The sequence below is a fragment of the Callithrix jacchus genome, chromosome 13, assembly GCF_049354715.1.
Source record: "Callithrix jacchus isolate 240 chromosome 13, calJac240_pri, whole genome shotgun sequence".
NCBI classification, from domain to species: Eukaryota; Metazoa; Chordata; class Mammalia; order Primates; family Cebidae; genus Callithrix; species Callithrix jacchus.
The window spans coordinates 101,702,881-101,724,992 of record NC_133514.1 but is presented as its reverse complement, the minus strand read 5'-3'; the positions used below and the strand labels follow the sequence as shown (position 1 = coordinate 101,724,992).

Below are 22,112 nucleotides of genomic sequence, written 5' to 3'. Positions count from 1 at the left end.
CAACAAGAAGAGCGAACGACCCTAAATATATATGAACCCAATATAGGAGCACCCAGATATATAAGGCAAGTTCTTAATGACTTACAAAGAGACTTAGACTCCCATACAATAATAGTGGGAGACTTTAACACTCCACTGTCAATAATAGACAGATCAACCAGACAGAAAATTAACAAGGATATCCAGGACTTGAACTCACACCTGGAACAAGCAAACCTGATAGACATTTACAGAACTCTCCACCCCAAATCTACAGAATATACGTTCTTCTCAGCACCACATCACACCTATTCTAAAATTGACCAAATAATTGGAAGTAAATCACTCCTCAGCAAATGCAAAACAACTGAAATCATAACAAACAGTCTCTCAGACCATAGTGCAATCAAGTTAGAACTCAGAATTCAGAAACTGACTCAGAACCTCACAGCTTCATGGAAACTGAACAACTGGCTCTTGAATGTTGACTGGATAAACAATGAAATGAAGGCAGAAATAAAGAAGTTCTTTGAAACCAACAAGAACGAAGACACAACATACCAGAATCTGTGGGACACATTTAAAGCAGTCTCTAGAGGAAAATATATAGCAATAAGTGCCCACATGAGAAGAGTGGAGAGACCCAAACTTGGCACCCTATCATCAAAATTGAAAGAGCTGGAGGAGCAAGATCAAAAAAACTCAAAACCTAGCAGAAGACAAGAAATAACTAAGATCAGACCAGAACTGAAGGAGATAGAGATATGAAAAACGCTTCAAAAAATCAATATATCCAAGAGCTGGTTTTTTAAAAGATCAACAAAATAGACCACTAGCCAGATTGATAAAAAAGAAAAGAGAATAACCAAATACATGCAATAATAAATGATAAAGGGGAAATCACCATGGATTCCACAGAAATTCAAACCATCATCAGAGAATATTATAAGCAACTCTATGCACATAAACTAGTAAACCTGGAAGAAATGGATAAATTCCTGGACACTTGTATCCTCCCAAGCCTAAACCAGGAGGAAGTTGAAACTATGAATAGACCAATAACAAGGTCTGAAGTTGAGGCAGCAATTAAGAGCCTACCACACAAAAAAAGCCCATGTTGAGATGGGTTCACAGCCGAATTCTACCAGACACACAAAGAGGAGCTGGTACCATTCCTTCTGAAACTCTTCCAAAGAATCCAAAAAGAGGGAATCCTTCCCAAATCATTTTATGAGACCAACATCATCCTGATACCAAAACCCGGCAGAGACTCAACAAGAAAAGAAAACTTCAGGCCAATATCCATGATGAACATAGACACAAAAATCTTCAATAAAATACTGGCAAGACGATTGCAACAGCACATCAAAAACCTTATCCACCATGATCGAGTAGGGTTCATCCCGGGGATGCAAGGCTGGTTCAACATACGCAAGTCTATAAACGTAATTCACCACATAAACAGAACCAAAAACAAAAACCACATGATTATCTCAATTGATGCAGAGAAGGCCTTTGACAAAATTCAACAGCCCTTTATGCTAAAAACCCTCAATAAACTAGGTATTGATGGAACGTATCTCAAAATAATAAAAGCTATTTACGACAAACCAACAGCCAATATCATGCTGATTGGGCAAAAACTGGAAGCATTCCCTTTGAAATCTGGCACTAGACAAGGATGCCCTCTCTCATCACTCCTATTCAATATAGTACTGGAAGTTCTAGCCAGAGCAATCAGGCAAGAAAAAGAAATAAAGGGTATTCAGATAGGAAAGGAGGAAGCCAAATTGTCTCTATTTGCAGACGACATGACATATCTAGAAGATCCCATCGTCTCAGCCCAAAATCTCCTGAAACTGATAAGCAACTTTGGCAAAGTCTCAGGATACAAGATAGATGTGCAAAAATCACAAGCATTCCTACACACTAATAACAGACTAAAAGAGAGCCAAATCAAGAATGAACTGCCATTCACAATTGCTACAAAGAGAATAAAACACCTAGGAATACAACTAACAAGGAATGTAAAGGACCTCTTCAAGGAGAACTACAAAGCACTGCTCAACGAAATAAGAGAGGACACAAACAGATGGAGAAACATTCCATGTTCATGGTTAGGAAGCATCAATATTGTGAAAATGGCCATACTGCCCAAAGTAATTTACAGATTCAACACTATCCCCATCAAGCTACCAATGACCTTCGAAAAAACCACCTTACACTTCATATGGAACCAAAAGAGAGCCCGCGTAGCCAAGTCAATTCTAAGCAAAAAGAACACAGCAGGAGGCATGACACTACGGGACCTCAAACTATACTACAAGGCTACAGTAATCAAAACAGCATGGTACTGGTACCAAAACAGAGATATAGACCAATGGAACAGAACAGAGGCATCAGAGGCAAAACAACGTATCTACAACCATCTGATCTTTGACAAACCTGACAAAAACAAGCAATGGGGAAAGGATTCCCTTTTTAATAAATGGTGTTGGAAAAACTGGCTAGCCATGTGCAGAAAGCAGAAACTGGACCCCTTTCTGACACCTTACACTAAAATTAACTCCAGATGGATTAAAGACTTAAACATAAGACCTGGCACCATAAAAACCCTAGAAGAAAATCTAGGCAAAACCATTCAGGACATAGGAGTAGGCAAGGACTTCATGAACAAAACACCAAAAGCATTGGCAACAAAAGCCAAAATAGACAAATGGGACCTAATCAAACTCCACAGCTTCTGCACGGCAAAAGACACAGTCATTAGAGTGAATCAGCAACCAACAGAGTGGGAAAAAATTTTTGCAGTTTACCCATCTGACAAAGGGCTGATATCCAGAATTTACAAAGAACTCAAACAGATTTACAAGAAAAAAACAAACAAGCCCATTCAAAAGTGGGCAAAGGATATGAACAGACACTTTACAAAAGAAGACATACATGAGGCCAACAAACATATGAAAAAATGCTCATCATCACTGGTCATCAGAGAAATGCAAATCAAAACTACCTTGAGATACTATCTCATGCCAGTTAGAATGGTGATCATTAAAAAATCTGGAGACAGATGCTGGAGAGGATGTGGAGAAATGGGAATACTTTTACACTGTTGGTGGAGTGTAAATTAGTTCAACCATTGTGGAAGACAGCGTGGCCATTCCTCAAGGACCTAGAAACAGAAATTCCATTTGACCCAGCAATCCCATTACTGGGTATATATCGAAAGGACTATAAAACGTTCTACTATAAGGACACATGCACACGAATGTTCACTGCAGCATTGTTTACAATAGCAGAGACCTGGAACCAGCCCAAATGCCCATCGATGACAGACTAGACTGGGAAAATGTGGCACATATACACCATGGAATAGTACGCAGCAATCAAAAACGATGAGTTCGTGTCCTTTGTAGGGACATGGATGAATCTGGAGAACATCATTCTCAGCAAACTGACACAAGAACAGAAAACGAAATACTGCATATTCTCACTCATAGGCGGGTGATGAACAATGAGAACACATGGACAAAGGGAGGGCAGCACTACAAACTGGGGTCTGTTGGGGGGAATAGGGGAGGGACAGCGGGGAGGGGAGCTGGGGAGGGATAGCATGGGGAGAAATGCCAGATGTGGGTGAAGGGGAGGAAGACAGTAAATCACACTGCGACGTGTGTACCTATGCAACTATCTTGCATGTTCTGCACATGTACCCCAAAACCTAAAATGCAATAATAAAAAAAAGACAATAAAGTCAATCAAAGAGATAAAATATTTAAAAATTTATAATATTAAAAAATATAATATTTAAAAAATATTTTAAAATACTCTTTCATCCAAAAGAGGGCAGGAAAGGAGAATCAAAAGGGAACAAATGAGAATAACTAAAAACAAACACCAAGATGTCAGACTTAAACATAATCACATTACATGTAAATGGTCTAAACACCTTAAAAGAGACTTTTTTCTAGACTAGAGCAAAAACCAACACTTATCTATATTATATTATCTGAAATAAAACTTTAAACAAAGACATTCCAAATTAAAAGAATGAAAAATATATACTTTACAAAAAAGCTAAGGAAAGCTACCACGGTGCTGGCCAGGCATGGTAGCTCATGCCAGTAGTCCCAGCACTTCAAGAGGCTGAGGCGGGCAGAGTGCTTGAGCTCAGAAGGTTGAGACCAGCCTGGGCAACATGAAGAAACCCAGTCTCTACCAAAAATACAAAAAAATTAGCCAGACGTGAGGATGCATGTTTGTGGTCCCAGTTACTTAGAACACTAAGGTAGGAGGGTTACTTGAGCCTAAGAGGCAGAGGTTGCATTGAGCCATGACTGTGCCACTGCACTCCAACCTGGGTGACAGAGTAAGACCCCCCCAAAACAAAACAAAAAAGAAACTTTCCATGGCTATATTAGTATCATACAAAGTAAATCCCAAGACAAAGAGTTACCAGAGATAAAGAAGCATTTCATAATGATCAAAAGGTCAATTCATCAATAAGATCTAACAACCAACGTCGGCCAAGATAAGGAGCGAGTAACCTGAATTCTTATACCCTGTTGGTGGTAATACAAAATGGTAAACTATTTTGGAGACTTTGGCAGTTAAAAAAAAACACATATCTACTCTATGATGCAACAATTCCACTTCCATGTAACTATCCAAAAGAAATAAAACATATGTCCAGAAAAGACCTTGCATGAGAATGTTCATTGCAGCTTTTTTCATAATATTCCAAAACTGGACACAAACTAAATGCCTATCAATAGCAGAATGAATAAACAAACTAGTCAATTCATACACTGGAATATTATTCAGCAAAAACACAGGACGGCCTAATGATACACTGAACGACATGAGTAAATAGGAGAATGAATAAACAAACTAGTCAATTCATACACTGGAATATTACTCAGCAAAAAGACAGGACGGCCTAATAATACACTGAACACGAGTCAATCTTAAAAACATTACGCTGAATGGAAGAAGCTGGATATAAAATATCTAGACTGGTCAGTGACTAGATATATGTTAAACGGATACATATACCCATGTTTTATATATATGTTAAAACTCACTGGACTGTACACTTAGGACCTGTACATTGTACTGTACATAAATTACTCCTTAATAAAAATGGGATAAAAAATTAAATTGAGAGATGCTGATATGGGTTGGCTGAGTCCCCACCCAAATTTCATCTCAAACTGTAATACCCACATATTGAGGGAGGGACCTGGTGGGAAGTGACTGATCATGGGGACAGTTTCCCCTGTGCTGTTCTGATAGTGAGTTCTCAAGAGATCTGGTTATTTAATTTAAGTGTCTGGCATTTCCCCTGCTGGCTCCCTCTCCCTCCGGCCACATGTAGGATGTGCCTTGCTTCCCTTTCACCATCTATGGTGACTGTAAGTTTCTTGAGGCCTCCCCAGCTATATGGAACTGTGAGTCAATTAAGCTTCTTATGTTTATACATTACCCCGTGTCAGGTAGTATCTCTACGGCAGTGTGAGAATGGGCTAATACAGAGGTGCATGAGGTATTCTTTCTTTGAAGAAAATGGTGATATTTTTATTTCTCAACAACTGTAACGTTGAGTTAAGGAAAGGTTAAAGAGAGAGAGAAGAATGATAGCAGCATTTTAACTCTTAACAAAAAGTCTGTTTCCCTCCCTATTCTTCTTTTTGTCTGCAAATAACAACAAAGAACATGGTTCTTGATTGTGCACCGCATAAACAAAATAATACCTGACAACTACTCTTTAGAGAAGACTGGTTTTTTGACTAATACTAGCTATTGAACTAAAAAGATGGAGCACAGTGAGTCGCAAAGTAGACACGCAAGTTTCCTCGCAGTGAATCACACACTACATGGCCTTTAGTGCTGACGTCAACTCTAGAGGGTTTTTTTTTTCCTACAACATAACTTTTTTAGAAGCAATACAGTAATTTGGGAGAAAATATACATTATGGAAAAGAATTGAAAAGTGAGCAGCAAGACTACTATATGAGAGTTTTTTCTTCTACAAAACTGGAGACCACAACATTCAAATCCATAACAAACTGACCTCTTCTTGATTCACATCCTAAATACAGAACTCAAAACTATCAGGTCTTAAATACTAGGTGTTTATCTACTGATCTACATTTTATAATGATCATATTTAGTATTCATGAGTAAGAGTAATTTCAGGAAATAGCATTTTTCCATGATGTTAATTTAACAATTAGTTTTTCTTTTTCCTATTTTTTAATTTTTTGAGACAGGGTCTTGCTATGTCACCCAGGCTGGAGTGCACTGGTGTGATCTCAGCTCATTGCAACCTCTGCATCCCGGGCTTGAGTGATCCTTGCACCTCAGCCTCCCGAGAAGCTGGGACTACAGGTGTGCACCATCAGGCCCAACTAATTTTTTTTGCATTTTTTTTTTTTTTGTAGAGCTGGGGTTTTGCCATGTTGCCCAGGGCGGTCTTGAACCCCTGGCCTAAAGTGATTCACCCACCCCAGGGCCCCAGCCTCCCAAAGTACTGGGATTACAGGTGTTAAATACCATGCCAGACCCACACTCTGTTTCTTAAATAAGGAAAAGTTTTAGGTATCAAGAATAGTTCAAAGATTTTTAGATAGCTTTGAATTTGTGCTTTAAATGTGAAAATATTAAAAGTTTTTGATGGAAATATTTCCATCTCTGCTTTGTTAAACAGAATTCACCCTGGTTCTTCATTCTGTCAACAAACATCTACTGAATGCTATTGGTTATTAAGTGCTTGGTTTTATGAAAGATTAGTAAGACTCAGACTTTCCCTTCAGGAGTTTAGTCAAATAGGGGAGAGACAAGCCTGATAACATAAACCATGATATGGAATTATGTTCAAAAGATTAACTTTTAGGGAAAAGAGGTGGTAGCAAAGAAGTCTTCCTGCTTTCTATTGCAGCAGATAATCTTTCCTGATAGTTGTGTAAATAATTTGGGGTTAGGGGCCCTCTTTTATGCTTAGTTTACAATAGTTGTAACACCTAAGCCCAAGGCTGTGCCTCATGAAGGTGACACTGAATTGCATAACTGATGAGGGACTAATACCTGCCAGGCTTTGTTCTAAGAACTAGAAAGAGAAAAGGGAACTCCTTACCCCTATACTGCTCAGACAGCTAGGCAAAGAAATAATTTTAAAAGCAATGTAACGAGTTCTGTAATAGAGGTAAAATAAGAATGCCAAGGGAGCAGAGGGAGCTGAAGCTTGAAACAATCGTAAGAATATGCTAGGCAGAAAAGGTTTCAAGATGGAAGGAGGAACTGATGAGAAGATGTGGAGTGTAAACATGCAAGGCATTTTCGAGACAGTGGAAGCAGCAGGGAAAAACTAAGTTGAGGATAGGTGCAGCGTGTGAGGGCAGAGTAATGGACGATGAAGAAAGGCAAACTTGAAGAAGTCAGTGGCAGGAACCAGACTAAGGTCTGTCTATGTCATCCTAAGTGATCTGTGCATGCGTGCGCGCGCGCACACACACACACACACACACACACACACACACACACACACACACAGAGAGAGAGAGAGAGAGAGAGAGAGAGAGAGAGAGAGAGAATTAAAGCAGGCTGGGTATGTTGGCTTACATCTATAATCCCAGCAGTTTGAGAGGCCAAGGTAGGTGGGTCACCTGAGGTCAGGAGTTTGAGACCAGCCTAGCCAACACAGTGAAACCCTGCCTCTACGAAAAATACAAAAATTAGCCGATGTGATACCATGTGCCTGTAATCTCAGCTACTCAGGAGGCTGAGGCAGAAGAATTGCTTGAACCCGGGACGTGAAAGCTGCAGTGAGCTGAGATCAGATGGCACCACTGCACTCCAGCCTGGCCAACAAAGTGAGACTCTGTCTCAAAAACCCCAAAATTAAATTAAAAAAAAAAAGAAAGAAAGACAAAGCACATGGATCAAATCTTAACAATGATTGACATTATACTGGATGAAGTACATATGTGAAATTTTGGTACTATTTTTGATACTTTGAAACTACCTAAAGATAAACATTTAAAATAAATAAAATAAAAATAAATAAGGGCAATCCCCACCCCAACATTCAGCTTCTTTCATTACTTACTCTGGAAGCTTTCTGGGACATCACAAACATCCAACTGTGACCACTGGCTGAATTCAAAGGTGAAATTGTTATTAACTCGACAGACATAAAAGCCCGCATCTTTTACATGCACTGCATTAAAAATAAGTTCTGATGTATTTCCATTTGGAATCTGTGAAAGAATCAATAAGAGAATAGCAGCAAATGACTCATCAAAAACACACCTTATAAAATATGCTGTACAAAATCTGTGAGTTCAGTATGGAGTTTTGCAAGTGTAACTTTCCCCCCCCCAACTCTAAAATACTTCTGAGTTAAAAACAGCAACACTTTGAGTTATTTAGGACTGAAATATTATAAATCCAGTCTTTTACGAATCCATTAACCAGAGAGTTAAGCTGGCCCCCAAACATCTTCCAAAGGCTCACTAATAGAAAACTATCTGATCTGTCATTCAAGTCACCATTTGAGTACTGAAAGTATCATTAAGTACTGAAAGAATATAAAACTGCAACACTTATGAGTTTAGCAGTACTGAAAGAATCTAAAACTGTAACATCAATGAGTTTAGCAGTTTGTATGTTTGCACAACATACAAACACCACAGGGGCTTATAGAAAACACAGAGAATTAGGCCTGGCTACTGCTTTCAGCTCTGACCACATTAGCTGGGAGGACATGGGTAAGTTATTTTACCTTGAGAACCCATCTTCTGATCTGCCAAATTCTGTAAGAGGATAGATTCCTTAACCAAACAATATCCAATCTCTTTCAAGGTCTAGACAGAGAAGGGCTATGGAAAGCATAACAATGAGACAGTAAAAGCGGGGACCATAGGCCCCACCTCCAATACTAAGGTTTCTTTTATTACTGCTTTTATTGCTCCCAGCAATTTATCAGCTACACCCAACTTCGGCACATTGCCAAGGGCTTACTCAAGTGCCTCATTACAACAACTCCCTTGCAAAGAACAGGTCAATCTGAGGATTTAAAATCTGAAATACTCCCAAATTCAAAACTCTTTGACAACCTCCATGATGCTCACTGGAACATTTCAGATTGGGATGCTAAACTTTTAAGTATACAGTGCAAATATTTCAGCACCCAAAAAAATCCAAAATCTGAAACACTTCCGGTCCCAAGCTTTTCAGATAAGGGATATTCAACCTGTACTTTAACAAGCTCACCCCTCCCTCTCCAAACCCCAAGTAACTGAACTCTACTCTCTCCCCTCTCAGTACCTACACCAAAGCAAGAGTATTTTGCTGAAGATGTGACAAGTGGGACCATAGGCTGCTCTTAGAACTGCCTGACAATCCTACTGTATTGTCCTAAGTGTGCTTTCCTTCTATACTAATGTATACTCTTTCCTCAAACCTCCTGTAATCCTACGTCTCTCAGGCACTGACTTCAGATAGAAGTGATCTACTTTTCCTGCCAACACATCACAAATCTATCCATGTCTGAACCTATTTATAATTGCTCTGTTCTCTCCTGTTAAAATGAAGATGCATCTTCTTAACAAAGGCTACTTGGGCTAAAGATGTGTGGGGACCCGAGCAGAACTCCAGAGTTGGTATGAAGAGTATATTAAACTGAAAACATCTGGGATTCAACAGATGCAGAAAGAAGTCTTCTCAGGCTTCCTTTATCTGACCCAAGACAGAAAGTTCCAGGAAATGAGGCTGCCATAAATTCCCTCTTGGGGGACTTTATGATCACAATGAAGAGGAGACACCACTGGTGCCGCATGAACGGACATTACCACAAACTTTGCTGTCTTCCCTTGTTCTTCTCCCCTTGGTCTTTCCTGAAGAAACCCATTTATTCTTCTCATAGGGTCCCTGCCTTTCCCTACTAAATTAGGCATATAACTTAACCAGTTAGCAAGCTACTCCTTCTGTAGCCTCTTGCATGTACACGAATAAGCTTTTTGTCTGTTAATCTGTCTTCTGTCAGTTAATCTGCATGCTCCAGGCACTGAACCTAAGAAAGTAGAGGAAAAGTTATTCCTTCCCAACAATCCCATCCTCTCTGGCCTCGCTTCTGAAATTTTCTCTCTTTGCTTTAGCATCTATTTCTCCCTTTTACTGTATGTTTTACTGTATCAGACTAAAAAGCATGCTCTAGTACTTTCTATCTTAAATAAACCGAAAAGCCTAGCAAACCTCTCTTGATCCTATGCTCTCTCAGCAGGACTGAAGAAGCTGGCCATCCATTTTTACTTGCAATACTTTCTTTATGTTAGACTTTTATACCATCCTCTCTTGGCTAGCTTCCCATCTCTCTGGCAGACTCTTCTTAGTCTCTTTACTGGTGTCTCCTCCACTACATAAATCTCAACGTTGTCTCCCCAGATATTCAAATGGCCTAGCTGATTCATTTGGATGTGTACTAGGCATCTGAAACATAACACATCTAAAGTCACACTTTCGATTTTTCCCCCTAAATCTATTCCTCTTCAATCGTCAACTCCTCAGTATATAACGTATCTCAGATGCTGATGTGGAAAGCCTAGGGATCATCCTTGGTTTCTCTTTCTTCTCTCCATGCTCTACATCTAATCTGTTAGCTTGGTTGACTATCTCTAAAATGCACACTGAATTACACACTGTGATCTACCTCCTCTGCTCTGCCCTAGTCCACACTACTGCTGCTTCCAGTCAAGCACAGGCATTAGACAACTGGTCATCATCTTGCTGTTCTCAGCTTTCTTCAAGCAGCAAGTTCATGTTTTAAAAACATGTTACTTCCCTTGCTTAAAACCTTTAGTAGCTTCTCATACTATGTCGCCGCCCTGTTGAATTTCCTCACAGCTCTTAACTCACAGGAATTGCCAGTACTTGCTCTGTCCCCACTGGCGTGAAAGCTCTTTGAGGGCAGAGACCTTATGGTTGCTGCTATATCATCATGCCTAGAACATGGCCTGGCACATAACAGGTGCTCAACAAGCACTTGTTAAGTAATATCTACAATACACTTATAATCATAAGAGTGGTTTGACAAACCTTGACTCGCTAAGAGTTTTAAGATCCATTACAACTCTTCAAATCCAAGGTGCATTTTCCATCCCCTACATTTCTACCTTTCTCCAATCAGGACATATTTTACAAATGATATACTTAATGTAGCAGGTTTTTTCCATTATTTCTCCTCAAAGGGCACTTATTAAAATGAAAGTAACTTTGCAATTGAGAAAATATGATTAAAAAAATACCTTTAGTTACCATCTTTCAAGAGCCTAGGTATGTAAAACATCCTCTCTCCTTAATTCTCACAACCTCTGATAATAGGAATTCACATGGCTAATAATGGTAGTCAGGGTTCCAACACAGACCTATCTAGTGCCAAAGCTACAAGCAACCTGTTTACTATATTCCACAGTTGTTCTGTCTTACCTCTGTGTAACAGATGACTATAAAACCACAGAATTTTCCTACAGTATGAGGCAATGCAATTAAAGGAAAAGTCATTCTCAAAACAGTTTTTATTTAGTTTCAGATTTGCAAAGGGAGACATGGCATCAAGTATGGAAGAAAGCTGAATTACTGTGACAAACAGAGTGAAAAGAATACGGACTTTCAAGGTAGTGTGGAGATGGGAGGATGGTAGAGAGGGATGAGGGAATGGAAGAGAAAAGCCCACAGAAGTAGGACACAACGCAGGCAGCCTGCCCACTGAGAAATCCCCAGTGCAGGACGGCTCAAGGAACTCTGGAGAAAAGAGAATTCTAAGAGGTTATTTTAAATTATTTGTTGGGTGCTGCAGGGATCCAATCACTCCACAAAAGGAATAAATGGCCCATTCTGCCAACCTGAATTTTACTTCAGGATCTACCAGAAGATCCTAAATCTTCTGATACCAATAAAACAGTGATGTGGAATTAAAAAAAAAAAAAAAAGCACATTCATTTTCCATATAGCCTTGAAAATCTTTTAAGGATTTTTGGATGGAACATGATCTGTTGTAAAGAGTTTTGTATATACAAGAAAGTACTGGTGATGTTTCACACTTGCTAACACTGTTGCCCTCAGTAATCTCTATTTTCCACAACTTTTAGAGTGAAGAACTGATTTCATTATTGTTTACAATGTTTTCATGAGATAATTCTGGAACTGTCTTACCAAACTAATGATTATTGAATATTTCAGTAATAACCTAGCAATGTCTATCAGACTCTTTTACCAAACTGTTAGGACAATAATGTTAATTAATTATCTGTCATTCTCTCTCCTTATAACAGAAGAATTAAAAGACATATTTTAAAAAATTACCTCTTTATTCATTTTGAACCACTGATACTGTACAAAAGGATGTCCGGTTGCCCGGCAACACAGTTTCACAAACTGTCCAGCCAAGACTGCCTTTGACTCTGGGTTTACAGTAATCTTTATTCCTAAAAAAAAAAAGAAAAAAAGAAAAAAATTAAAGTCACAAAAGAGGGATTTTCCTTGTTTATACATCTGAAACCAAAACCTGAAACATTTTACAAATAACTGCATATTTATCTTTGTCACAAATCACTCATTCACATCTCCTTTTCAGTCAGCTTTATAGTTTGTGAGTTGCAGGCTTTGTAAAATCAGAGGAAAGAAACTTACTTGCAGAAGACTTTGATCTATTGTACTTCCCCCATGACTGGGTGGGGGAGAAAATTATTTACCACATTTCTTCAATTTTTAGAAGCTTTTTTCCTGCATTCTAACACTTCTGAAATCAGGATGCACCTTATAACAGATGCCTGTCAGGCAACAGTCGAAGGGTAGTTCTCAGTGTCAGCTCATGGAAATACCTGGTCATAAATGCTCATATGGCTGCCCCATCAATCGAGTTACATGCACTGTTAGTATTACAAGTATTAGGTTGCAATGCCTGCTGTGGTCTGAATGTGTGCCCCCAAATTCATGTGCTGGAAACTGAATGCCCAATGTAACAATGCTGGGAGGTAGGGCCTAGAGGGAGGCTCTACTCTCGTGAATGAATTAATGCCACTGTAGTAAGGGGATTTGCAAGAGTGGGTTCTCTCCCTTTTCTACCATGTGAGAACACTGAAAGAAAGCCTTCAGAATCAGAAGCTGGTTCTTTGATCATGGACTTCCCAGGCTCCAGAACTGTAAGAAATAGATGTGTGTTTTTAAAAAATTATCCATCTGTGGTACTCTATCACAGCAGCATGCAATGGACAAAGACAACACCATTGAAAATGTCTTCAAATGACTGCATTCTTATTTAGCACTGAAATGAGAATGATTTTGGAAGAGAAGGACACAGAGCAGTAGGATACATATTTGATATACCTGTGACACAAACATCTCTCCTTTGAGGAACAACTGCCAACACCAAAGCTTGGAAGACTTTTGACAGTAATTTGGAAGAAAATCCTAGAGTCAATAACGGAACACCCCCACTCCTTCTCTTGCCTCTCTCACTCACTCGCCCCAGGGAAGCACAAGACTGTGACAGGAGGCCATTTATGTAGCCCTGCAGAGAGGTCCAAGTGGTAGGTGTATTAGTTTATTTTAATGCTGCTGATAAAGACATACCCACAACTGGGCAATTTACAAAAGAAAGAGGTTTAGTAGACTTATAGTTCCACGCAACTAGGGAGGACTCACAATCATGGCGGAAGGTGAAAGGCATGCTTCACATGGCAGCAGACAGGAGAAGAGAGCTTGTCCAAGGAAATTCCCCCTTATAAAACCATCAGATCTCATGAGACTTACTCGCTATTACAAGAACAGCACGGGAAAGACCTGCCCCCATGATTCAATTACCTCTCACTGGGTCCTCCCATAACACATGGGAATTCAAGATCAGATTTGGATGGGGACACAGCCAAATCATATCACTATGGAAAGAAACAGACCTCCCACCACAGCCAGTGAGGAAATGAAGTCTCTTGACAACACCCGTGAGTGAGCCATCTGAGAAGAGGATCCTCCAACCCTTGGCAAACCTTCACATTACTGCAGACCTGGCTGACAGTCTGACTGCTGCCTCATGAGAGACCCTCAGCCAGGACCACCCAGCTAAGCCACTCCTGGACTGCTATCCTCAGAAACTGTGTGAGATAATAAATAGTTGTTTTCGCTTCTGACTTGGGTGTAATTTACTTATGCAGCAATAACTGACTTAGAAGAAACCAAAGATAGAAAAACTTACATTTGCAAAAGTTGTAATACATAAAACTAGGTTAGCTGGTTTTTAGGAAGAAAAGAGAAAAGTTAATTAAAACTTAAAAAACTTAATTTCCTGCACCTACTTTTCCTTTCCTTGTTTATACTGTCACCTCATAACAGTATCTTTTTCTTCTACCACCCACCAACGCAAAGAAACAAAACAAGATTACAAGTAAAAAGGAAACAGTAAATAACAGTAATCTTAATACATCAAAGGTACTAAACTTTCTAGGAAAAAAAATAATGTTCATGAAAGTCACAGCAGAATGATACTAAATAAAACCAAAATTTAAAATGAGTACATATTTATCGTATTCCTAGCATGTTTGAGGGCCTCAAGAAACCCTCAAAAATCTTTAGTAAATATAGTAGAGGCTCTGAGAATTTTAAACTCTTGCCAAAGGAAAACATTCATATTTGCTAAACCTTTATGTCAAGGCCAACTTAGCACAGGATGGATAAAGTTCAAAATTTTTCTGAAATCTGTGACACATGTTGGTAGGAAAGTTGGAAAATGGGATAAGCACTCTTGCTGAAGCCAGCAAATTCAAACACGGAATTTTAACATCCCCACATTTACCATTTATCTGCCAGGACAGTTTTCCATCAGAATTTTAAGATACATGATCCTGATTTCCCAGCTTTTGCTGTAACAGGAAAAAAAACTGTAACAATAACAAAAGGGAACAAGTAATAAATCTGAAAAATACAGTTTTGGCTACTCTGGCTTTAAATTAGGATGTCCTATAGCCACCACAAACTTTGTATGTCCCAAATCCCTTCTGACGCAAAATCAACTTCTCTGCCAGTCCCCTACAGTTCGCCCATGCTAAAGATGGTAAACCAGTCTTACAGCCTACCACCATCTATCCGGCCACTCAGGACAAAAACTTTGCAGTTTTTAGCATCATTCTTAAGGCCCTAGGATTCTCAGAATGGTAAATGAGCACTGGCTTCAATTTAAAGTTGTCAGCTGCATTCGCCCCTAACAAGGGAGTCACCCAGGCACTGACTTTTCTCTAGCTATCAAAAATCTAGAGGGCATCTTCTTCCAATAGAAAACTGTTTCATCTGCATTGAAAAATCTGTTTATTATAGCCATTTTCTCTAATGATCTTAGCTAGATCTTTTTTTTGTTTTTTGTTTGGAGACAAAGTCTCACTCTGTCACCCAGGCTGGAGTGCAGTGGCATGATCTCGGCTTACTGCAACCTCTGCCTCTCAGACTTAGGTGATTCTCTCACCTCAGCCTCCTGAGTAGCTAGGACCACAGGCAGGTGCCACCATGCCTGGCTAATTTTTTGTAAAGACGGGGTTTCACCATGTTGCCCAGGCTGGTATCAAACTCCTAAGCTCAAGCAATTCTGCCTTGGTCTCCCAGAGTGCTGGGATTATAGATGTGAGCCACCATGCCTGGCATTAGCTAGGTCTTCGGGCAGACTTGTGGCAGCTTCTCCACCAGTACTTGCTGCTTCACTTTACACTTTTATGTTATGGTTTCCTTAACCTCATGAACCAACTTATCTTTTGCAGTTTCCTTTCCTCTCTCAGCCTTTACAGAAATGAGGAGAGTTAGGGCCTCACTCTGGATTAGGCTTTGGCTTTAGGGGCATGCTGTGGCTGGTTTGATCTATCCAGACAACTACAACATTCTCCATCTCAGTAATCAGGCTGTTTTTGTCTTCTTATTTTTGTGTGTTCACTGAAGTAGCATTTTAAATTACCTTCAAGAACTTTTCTTTTGCATTTGCAAATTGGTTAACTGGCACAAGAGGCCTAGCTTTCAGCCTGTCTCAGCTTTTGTTATGTCTTTCTCATTAAGTATAATCAATTCTAGCTTTTGATTTAAAGTGAGAGACATGTGACTCTTCCTTTCACCTGAACACTCGGAGACCATTGTAGGGTTATTAATCAGCCGAATTTCAACATTGTTGTGTCTCACTGTTCTTTCACTTAAAGAGTTAGAGACCAATGTAGGGTTATTAATCAGCCTAATTTCAAAACTGTTGTGTCTCAGGGAATAGGGAGACGCAAAGAGGGAGGGGGAAGGCGGGAGAGGAAGGGGAATAGGGAGGGAGAGGTGGGGGAAGAAAGACAGAGACAGAGAGAGAGAGAGGGAGGGGGAGAGAGGGGGGGAGAGAGAGAGAGAGAGAGAGGGAGAGAGAGAGAGAGGGAGAGAGAGAGAGAGGAATGGCTAATCGGTGGAGCAGTTGGAATACACATGACATTTATCAATTAAGCTTGCCTTCTTATATGGGCATAATTTGTGGTACTCCAAAACAATTATAATAGATTTTTTTTCCTTTGCAATGCAAGGGCTCTTTACTGTCAGCGAGACCACCAGGCCAGATGAACACTGAGCCTCCAGGGGGACCCCAGGTCCTCTTCAGTGGGAGAAGGGAAAGTGGGGTTTCAGGCCTCAGACTGGTCCTCAGCTCACAAAGCACCACGCAAATAGAGCTAAAAACTTCCTAGATGTCTCCACTGAAAACCAGTCAGCCCAACACATTACACAGCCATCCTTGTTTTTCTTTGAGACGGAGTCCTGCTCTGTCACCCAGGTTAGAGTGTAGTGGCATGATCTCGGCTCACTGCAACCTCTGTCTCCTGGGTTCAAGTGATTCTCCTGCCTCAGCCTCCTGGGTAGCTGGGGTTATAGGTACGTGCCACCACACCTGGCTAATTTTTTGTATTTTTTCAGTAGAGATGGGGTTTCGCTGTGTTAGCCAGGATGGTCTTGATCTCCTGACCTTGTGATCCACCCACCTTGGCCTCCCAAAATGCTAGGATTACAGGCATGAGCCACCGTGCCCAGCCCTACCTTCTTTTTGATCACTGGGAGATACCAAAAATGCGGAGAGAGGAGCTGGTATGATTCCACCCAGACCAAACTCTTGCCACACTTGTTAGAGGCCAGGTCTGTGGTGTTCAGCTGTAACATCAGGAAATGGAACACATGTCTGTCTGTGCCTATAGTCCACACAACCATGGCTGCTCTGAGATCTTGGTGTCGTTCTGATAGAGGAGCTGGGCCTGAGCCAGGGCAATGCCAAAAGCAAACAGGATCTCTTTGCCCACAGCTGATCTGGCTGAAGGCTGTGTGGTTGTAAATTGGCTCTCTCCAGGAAGTGCAGGATACGGAGATGGGATAAGGATAGCCCTCCCAGAAATCGGTATCATCTTTCACATCATAAACATTACATTCCTGAAGGTCAGCAGTGGGGGATATGGGATAGAAGGTCTCAAGAACGTGATTTTTAGTAGCTTCAACCTCCTCTCTGGAAGAGATGGGGTGGGGGGAAGAGGACTGCTGGCACTCAGGACGGGCTCCACTAGAACCATGACCCTTCTTCGAAGAGTCTCAGTTCTAGGTGGGGGATAATGTGAAATTTTGGACACAAATCAGCCTGGCCAGAGAAGGATGCCTAAGAATCTGAGACTTATACAAGTGTGTTAGACTGTCCACAATGACTGGACAGTAGGCCTCTCTCCTGGCGATGTCCTCAGTACAGTGCCAGAAACAGGCATGAGAGACCAAATTCAGAAGATGCTCATCTTGGTTCTCTATGTGGTTCCTTGTGTCAGAACATGGCTAAGTATGAAGGCATTCTATTAACTTGTCCTTGGTAAGCCAGAAGGCTTGCTTTACACCCCTGAGAAGGTGGCAACACTGGTGAAAGATGTAGCAGGCCTAATCTCTGTACAGTGGCTGCTCATGAATGGGGCTTTGAGCCTTAGAACTTCGGGTGCTTCCAGTCAGGGTGCCAGGGTCATGAAAAGGGGGTGAGCAGAACTTTGGGTGTTTCTAGCCATGGTCTCAGGGAAGGAAGATCAGCGGTGGTATCCCAGGTATGAAGTTCATCTTTCCCACAGAGGTGATGGGCTCCAGTCCGGAGATCTCATACACTCTATCCAGGGGAGCAGGCTTTGGCTTCCACATGGAGCGCATGTCCCACTCACAGGCTCCATATCTTGGGGCCCGAAGCCCCAAGGCCCCAAAGGCTGAGCTGCATGGAGCCAGCCAGCGCTTGCCTAGTGGGCCTCAGTTCCAATACCATACTGATTTGGTCTTCTTAAGATTGCCACCTGGATGCCGACAATTACCACACACCAACAATCACAAGAGTAACATCAAAGATCACCAATGACAGATCACATGACAAATATAACAAAAAAGTTTGATTGTAAGAATTATCAAAACATGACACAGAGATATGAAGTAAGCACATGCTGTTGGAAAAATGGCACCAACAGACTTGCTAGACATGGGGTTGCTACAAGCTTTTGATTTGTAAAAAATGAAGTATCTGCAAAGTGCAGTACAGTGAAGCATAATAAAACAAAGTGTGCCTGTACTTAGAATAAAAAGCCAAACTCCTTACCATGGCTACAGAGCCCTCCATGAACTGCTCCCTTCCTTCGGTCCCTCCCGCTCTCCAGCTCACTAAGCTCCGGCTGTGTTGGGCCTCCTTCCTTTCACGAGTCAAGCTCTTTTCTGCTCTTGCACTCACCAGTCCTCTGCTGGGTTCTCCCTTCAGGCTCCACTTTGCCACTGCCCCCCACCGCCACCCCCATGGCCTCCACTGTTCAGTTTCATGGCAGGTTCTTTCTTTTCTCATCATCCCGGTTTCTTACTAAAATATCACTAGCTTCTCTGGGAAATGTCTCCAAATTAGGTCTCCTCCCACCCCCAAGTTATCTATTATATTCATCTAGTTCAGTGTCCTTCATTCTCTGAAATCCCTGTTTCTTACTGCCTATCTTAGGCACTAACATAGAAGCTCCATGTGAACAAGGACCTTGATGGTTTTAGTCACCAGTTCATTCGGCACTGAGAATTATGCCCAGCATATGGCAGCGCAGTGGGAGTTAGTGGGTGTTCAACATGTGTTTGTTGAATGAATATATATAATACTAATAGAAATTACTACAGCAGCAAGTTACTGACTGCTTTAAATGTACCAGGCATTTTTATCACTAACCTTTGAAATAACCATACAAGGTAGATATTAATTAGATCTATTTTACAACAAAAGAAAGGTACATAATTTGCAGAAGGTATCCCAAATTACCTGGGGTAAATTAAACTCTCCGAGACTAAAACTTTATTTTCTTGCCTTTAACACCCTTATGTTTTGCTTTCTCAGTGATTCTTTGTTTTTTTTTTGAGACGGGGTCTTTCTCTGTCACCCAGGCTGGAGTGCAGTGGCAAGATCAGGGCTCACTGCAACTTCAACTTCCTGGGCTCAAGCCATGCTCTCCCCTCAGCCCCACAGCAGCTGGGACTATAAGCACACACCACCATACCCAGCTAATTTTTGCATTTTTTGTAGAGACTGGGTTTCGCCACATTGCCCAGGCTGATCTCGAACTCCTGGGTTCAAGCAATCCATCCCACCTTAGCCTCCCAAAACACTGGGATTATAGGAGTGAGCCACCACACCCAGTCTCTCGGTGATTCTCAATATATCTCCTGTGGTAATCCCGCCCTCTGCCACAGCGAGCCCATCTTACTGAGAAAGCGTATCACACAAAGAGCAATCCCTCACCAGAACAGTGCTCATAAATATGCCATGGCAAGTATTCTCTGCCATTATACAAGGATACAAGAGACAAGAATGATGGAAAGAGTTTTTCCTCTAGAGTATCTTACAAAGAAGTACGTGACTATTGGAAAGGGGTTAAATGGCCAGGTTCTAAAAGTTATCCTTCCTTTGTGTCGGCATAAGACTAAGTGATTTTTAAAATTAGTATTATTTTTATATTTTGTAGAGACAGGTCTCACTATGTTGTCCAGGTTGGCCTCATAGGTTGCCCAGAACTCCTGGCCGTAAGGGATCCTCCCGCCTCAACCTCCCAAAGTATTGGGATTACAGGTGTGAGCCATCATGCCCAGCCAAGATAAAGTGACTTTTAATGTACATTTAAATTAACAGTTTATAAGCCTGTCCTGCACCAACAACTTTAGAAGTCTAGTCTTCAATAAGCAAGTGTGTGTGAGTGTGTGTGTGTATAAAATATATATACAATTTATTGCTTCAAAGACTGAGAATTGAAAGGCAAAATGTGATTTGGAAACCACCCCTGGTGAGTAGTAAAGAAAATGAGTTGCAATACCTCCCATGTTTTAACCACACAAATTTCCTTCCTCCCACAAAGCCTTGTGTGAAAGGGACCCATGGTCAAGCCTTAGCCACCTCAATGCAGCACCCATAGTGAGAAGGTGCTGAACAAAGGTAAAAAAAAGAATACGGTGCAGTGCTATGTAGGATGTACGAAGGCATACAAATGAAAGTTCTATTTTAAATGGCGAACACAGCTTCCTGGCAAACAAGCATATTTTTCAGATACTATCTACAAAGAAGTCAGAGAGGTTACTTGATTTCCTGTAAGCCTGGGAGAATGTGACTAGGTACAATGGAACTAAGGATCGTGCTTTCAACACACACACACACACACACACACACACACACACACACACACACACAAGCAGATAAACAAGTACATGCCATTAAGCAATAAAACAAAAATTTAAAACCTTGCTGGATTTACAAGAAAGATAAATTAGGATGATTTTTGACAAAAGGACCCATCAGAGCTCCCCTTGAAGTTACTCTCTCTCACAATGCATTCAAATGTTGATGTAGTTTATCCATAAATGCTTTTTCCAGAAACAGATCTACTCCCTACAGTGAAGTGCCTCTACCTTCAGAGGGCATGAAACAAAAAATGATTTTCATCAACTTCCATCACACCCTACAGTGTGCCTGAATAAATATCATTCTTCCTCTAACCATCTCCCGACTATAAAACCAAAGTAGGTCCATGTGTGTCCCTCCTACAGCATTATACAAAGTATGTCTTCGTGTTTCTCATGTGTCAACTGACATTTGTGTCGACTGTAGCTAAATCTAGTTTCCCACATCACATCCCTTATTCTGCCACATTGCCTGAGACTCCCCTCAACACTCCACACCCAGAAAGACATTCCTTCAGCCCTTTCTCTCCCTCTACTTCTTCCTTATCCTCATGCCCATCCATATCATCTTTTTCTCTTTTCACTTCTTGATATTTTTCTTTTAGGAATAATTGCCAACTTCTTGATGTTCATGAAATAAGAAAAGTCCCTTACAAATAAGATACAGTCTTTGAGTACGTTTTAAGTTGGCAAGAAGAAAAAAATTTAAGTCCCTGGGTCAAAGAGGCAACGGAGGTAATAATAATTCAGAACTAAGTTTCTTAATTCAGAAATTTCCTGCATTATGGAAATGGCATTGACTTCAAGTCAGGGTTGGCAGACCTGGTTTTTAATCCTTCCTTTGTCAATAACTGTGACTTTGGCCAAATGATAACTCTGGAAATCTCATTTTCCTTGTAAATGTTTGCTGATTAAAATTTAAATGTTAGCAATTGTACTGTTCTTTCGCTTCACAGAATTATGAAGACAAAATGTGAAGTAAAGGTATTTTAGAAACTAAAGAATAATATTCAACAATCTTTGCAGTTACTTTAGAGATAAAAAAGTGATAAAATTAACAGACGAAACATAACAATGTGTATGTTACAACGGATCTGAGAAAAAATGATATGAAATAAAAAAGGAGTAGAGGCAAATGGAAAAGATGCTACTGAAGAGACAGCACATGACCCTGCCACAGATATCTCATAGGTACCCTCAGTGAGGCACCTTTCATATAAAGACTGAAATAAAACGGCAACATCACAACACTGCAGCTGGAAAGAAACCTGGGATTCATCCTCATGAAACCCACATAAAGAATGCTAGTTCTCTCTAAACAGCTCCTATCGTTCAGTCTCTGCCCTCAGGTTAAGGGCATCTATTCCCCAGGCAACCATTTCGTGATGTAT

At 40.7% G+C, this 22,112-nt stretch overlaps 1 protein-coding gene and 1 pseudogene across 4 annotated transcripts in view; both read right to left on the bottom strand.

Annotated features, from left to right (window-relative positions):
• Positions 1-22,112, bottom strand: part of MALT1 (MALT1 paracaspase) — a 90,985-nt gene that overhangs the window by 50,322 nt on the left and 18,551 nt on the right. For all 4 annotated transcript variants that reach the window (XM_035271221.3, XM_054244262.2, XM_035271222.3 and 1 more), the window contains exons 3-4: positions 12,340-12,461; positions 8,087-8,237 (exon numbers count right to left, since the gene is read on the bottom strand). In XM_035271221.3, coding sequence (XP_035127112.2) covers positions 8,087-8,237; positions 12,340-12,461 — 273 coding nt within the window. The remainder of the gene's footprint in view (positions 1-8,086; positions 8,238-12,339; positions 12,462-22,112) is intronic.
• LOC144578997 (large ribosomal subunit protein mL37 pseudogene) lies at positions 16,837-18,818 on the bottom strand (annotated as a pseudogene).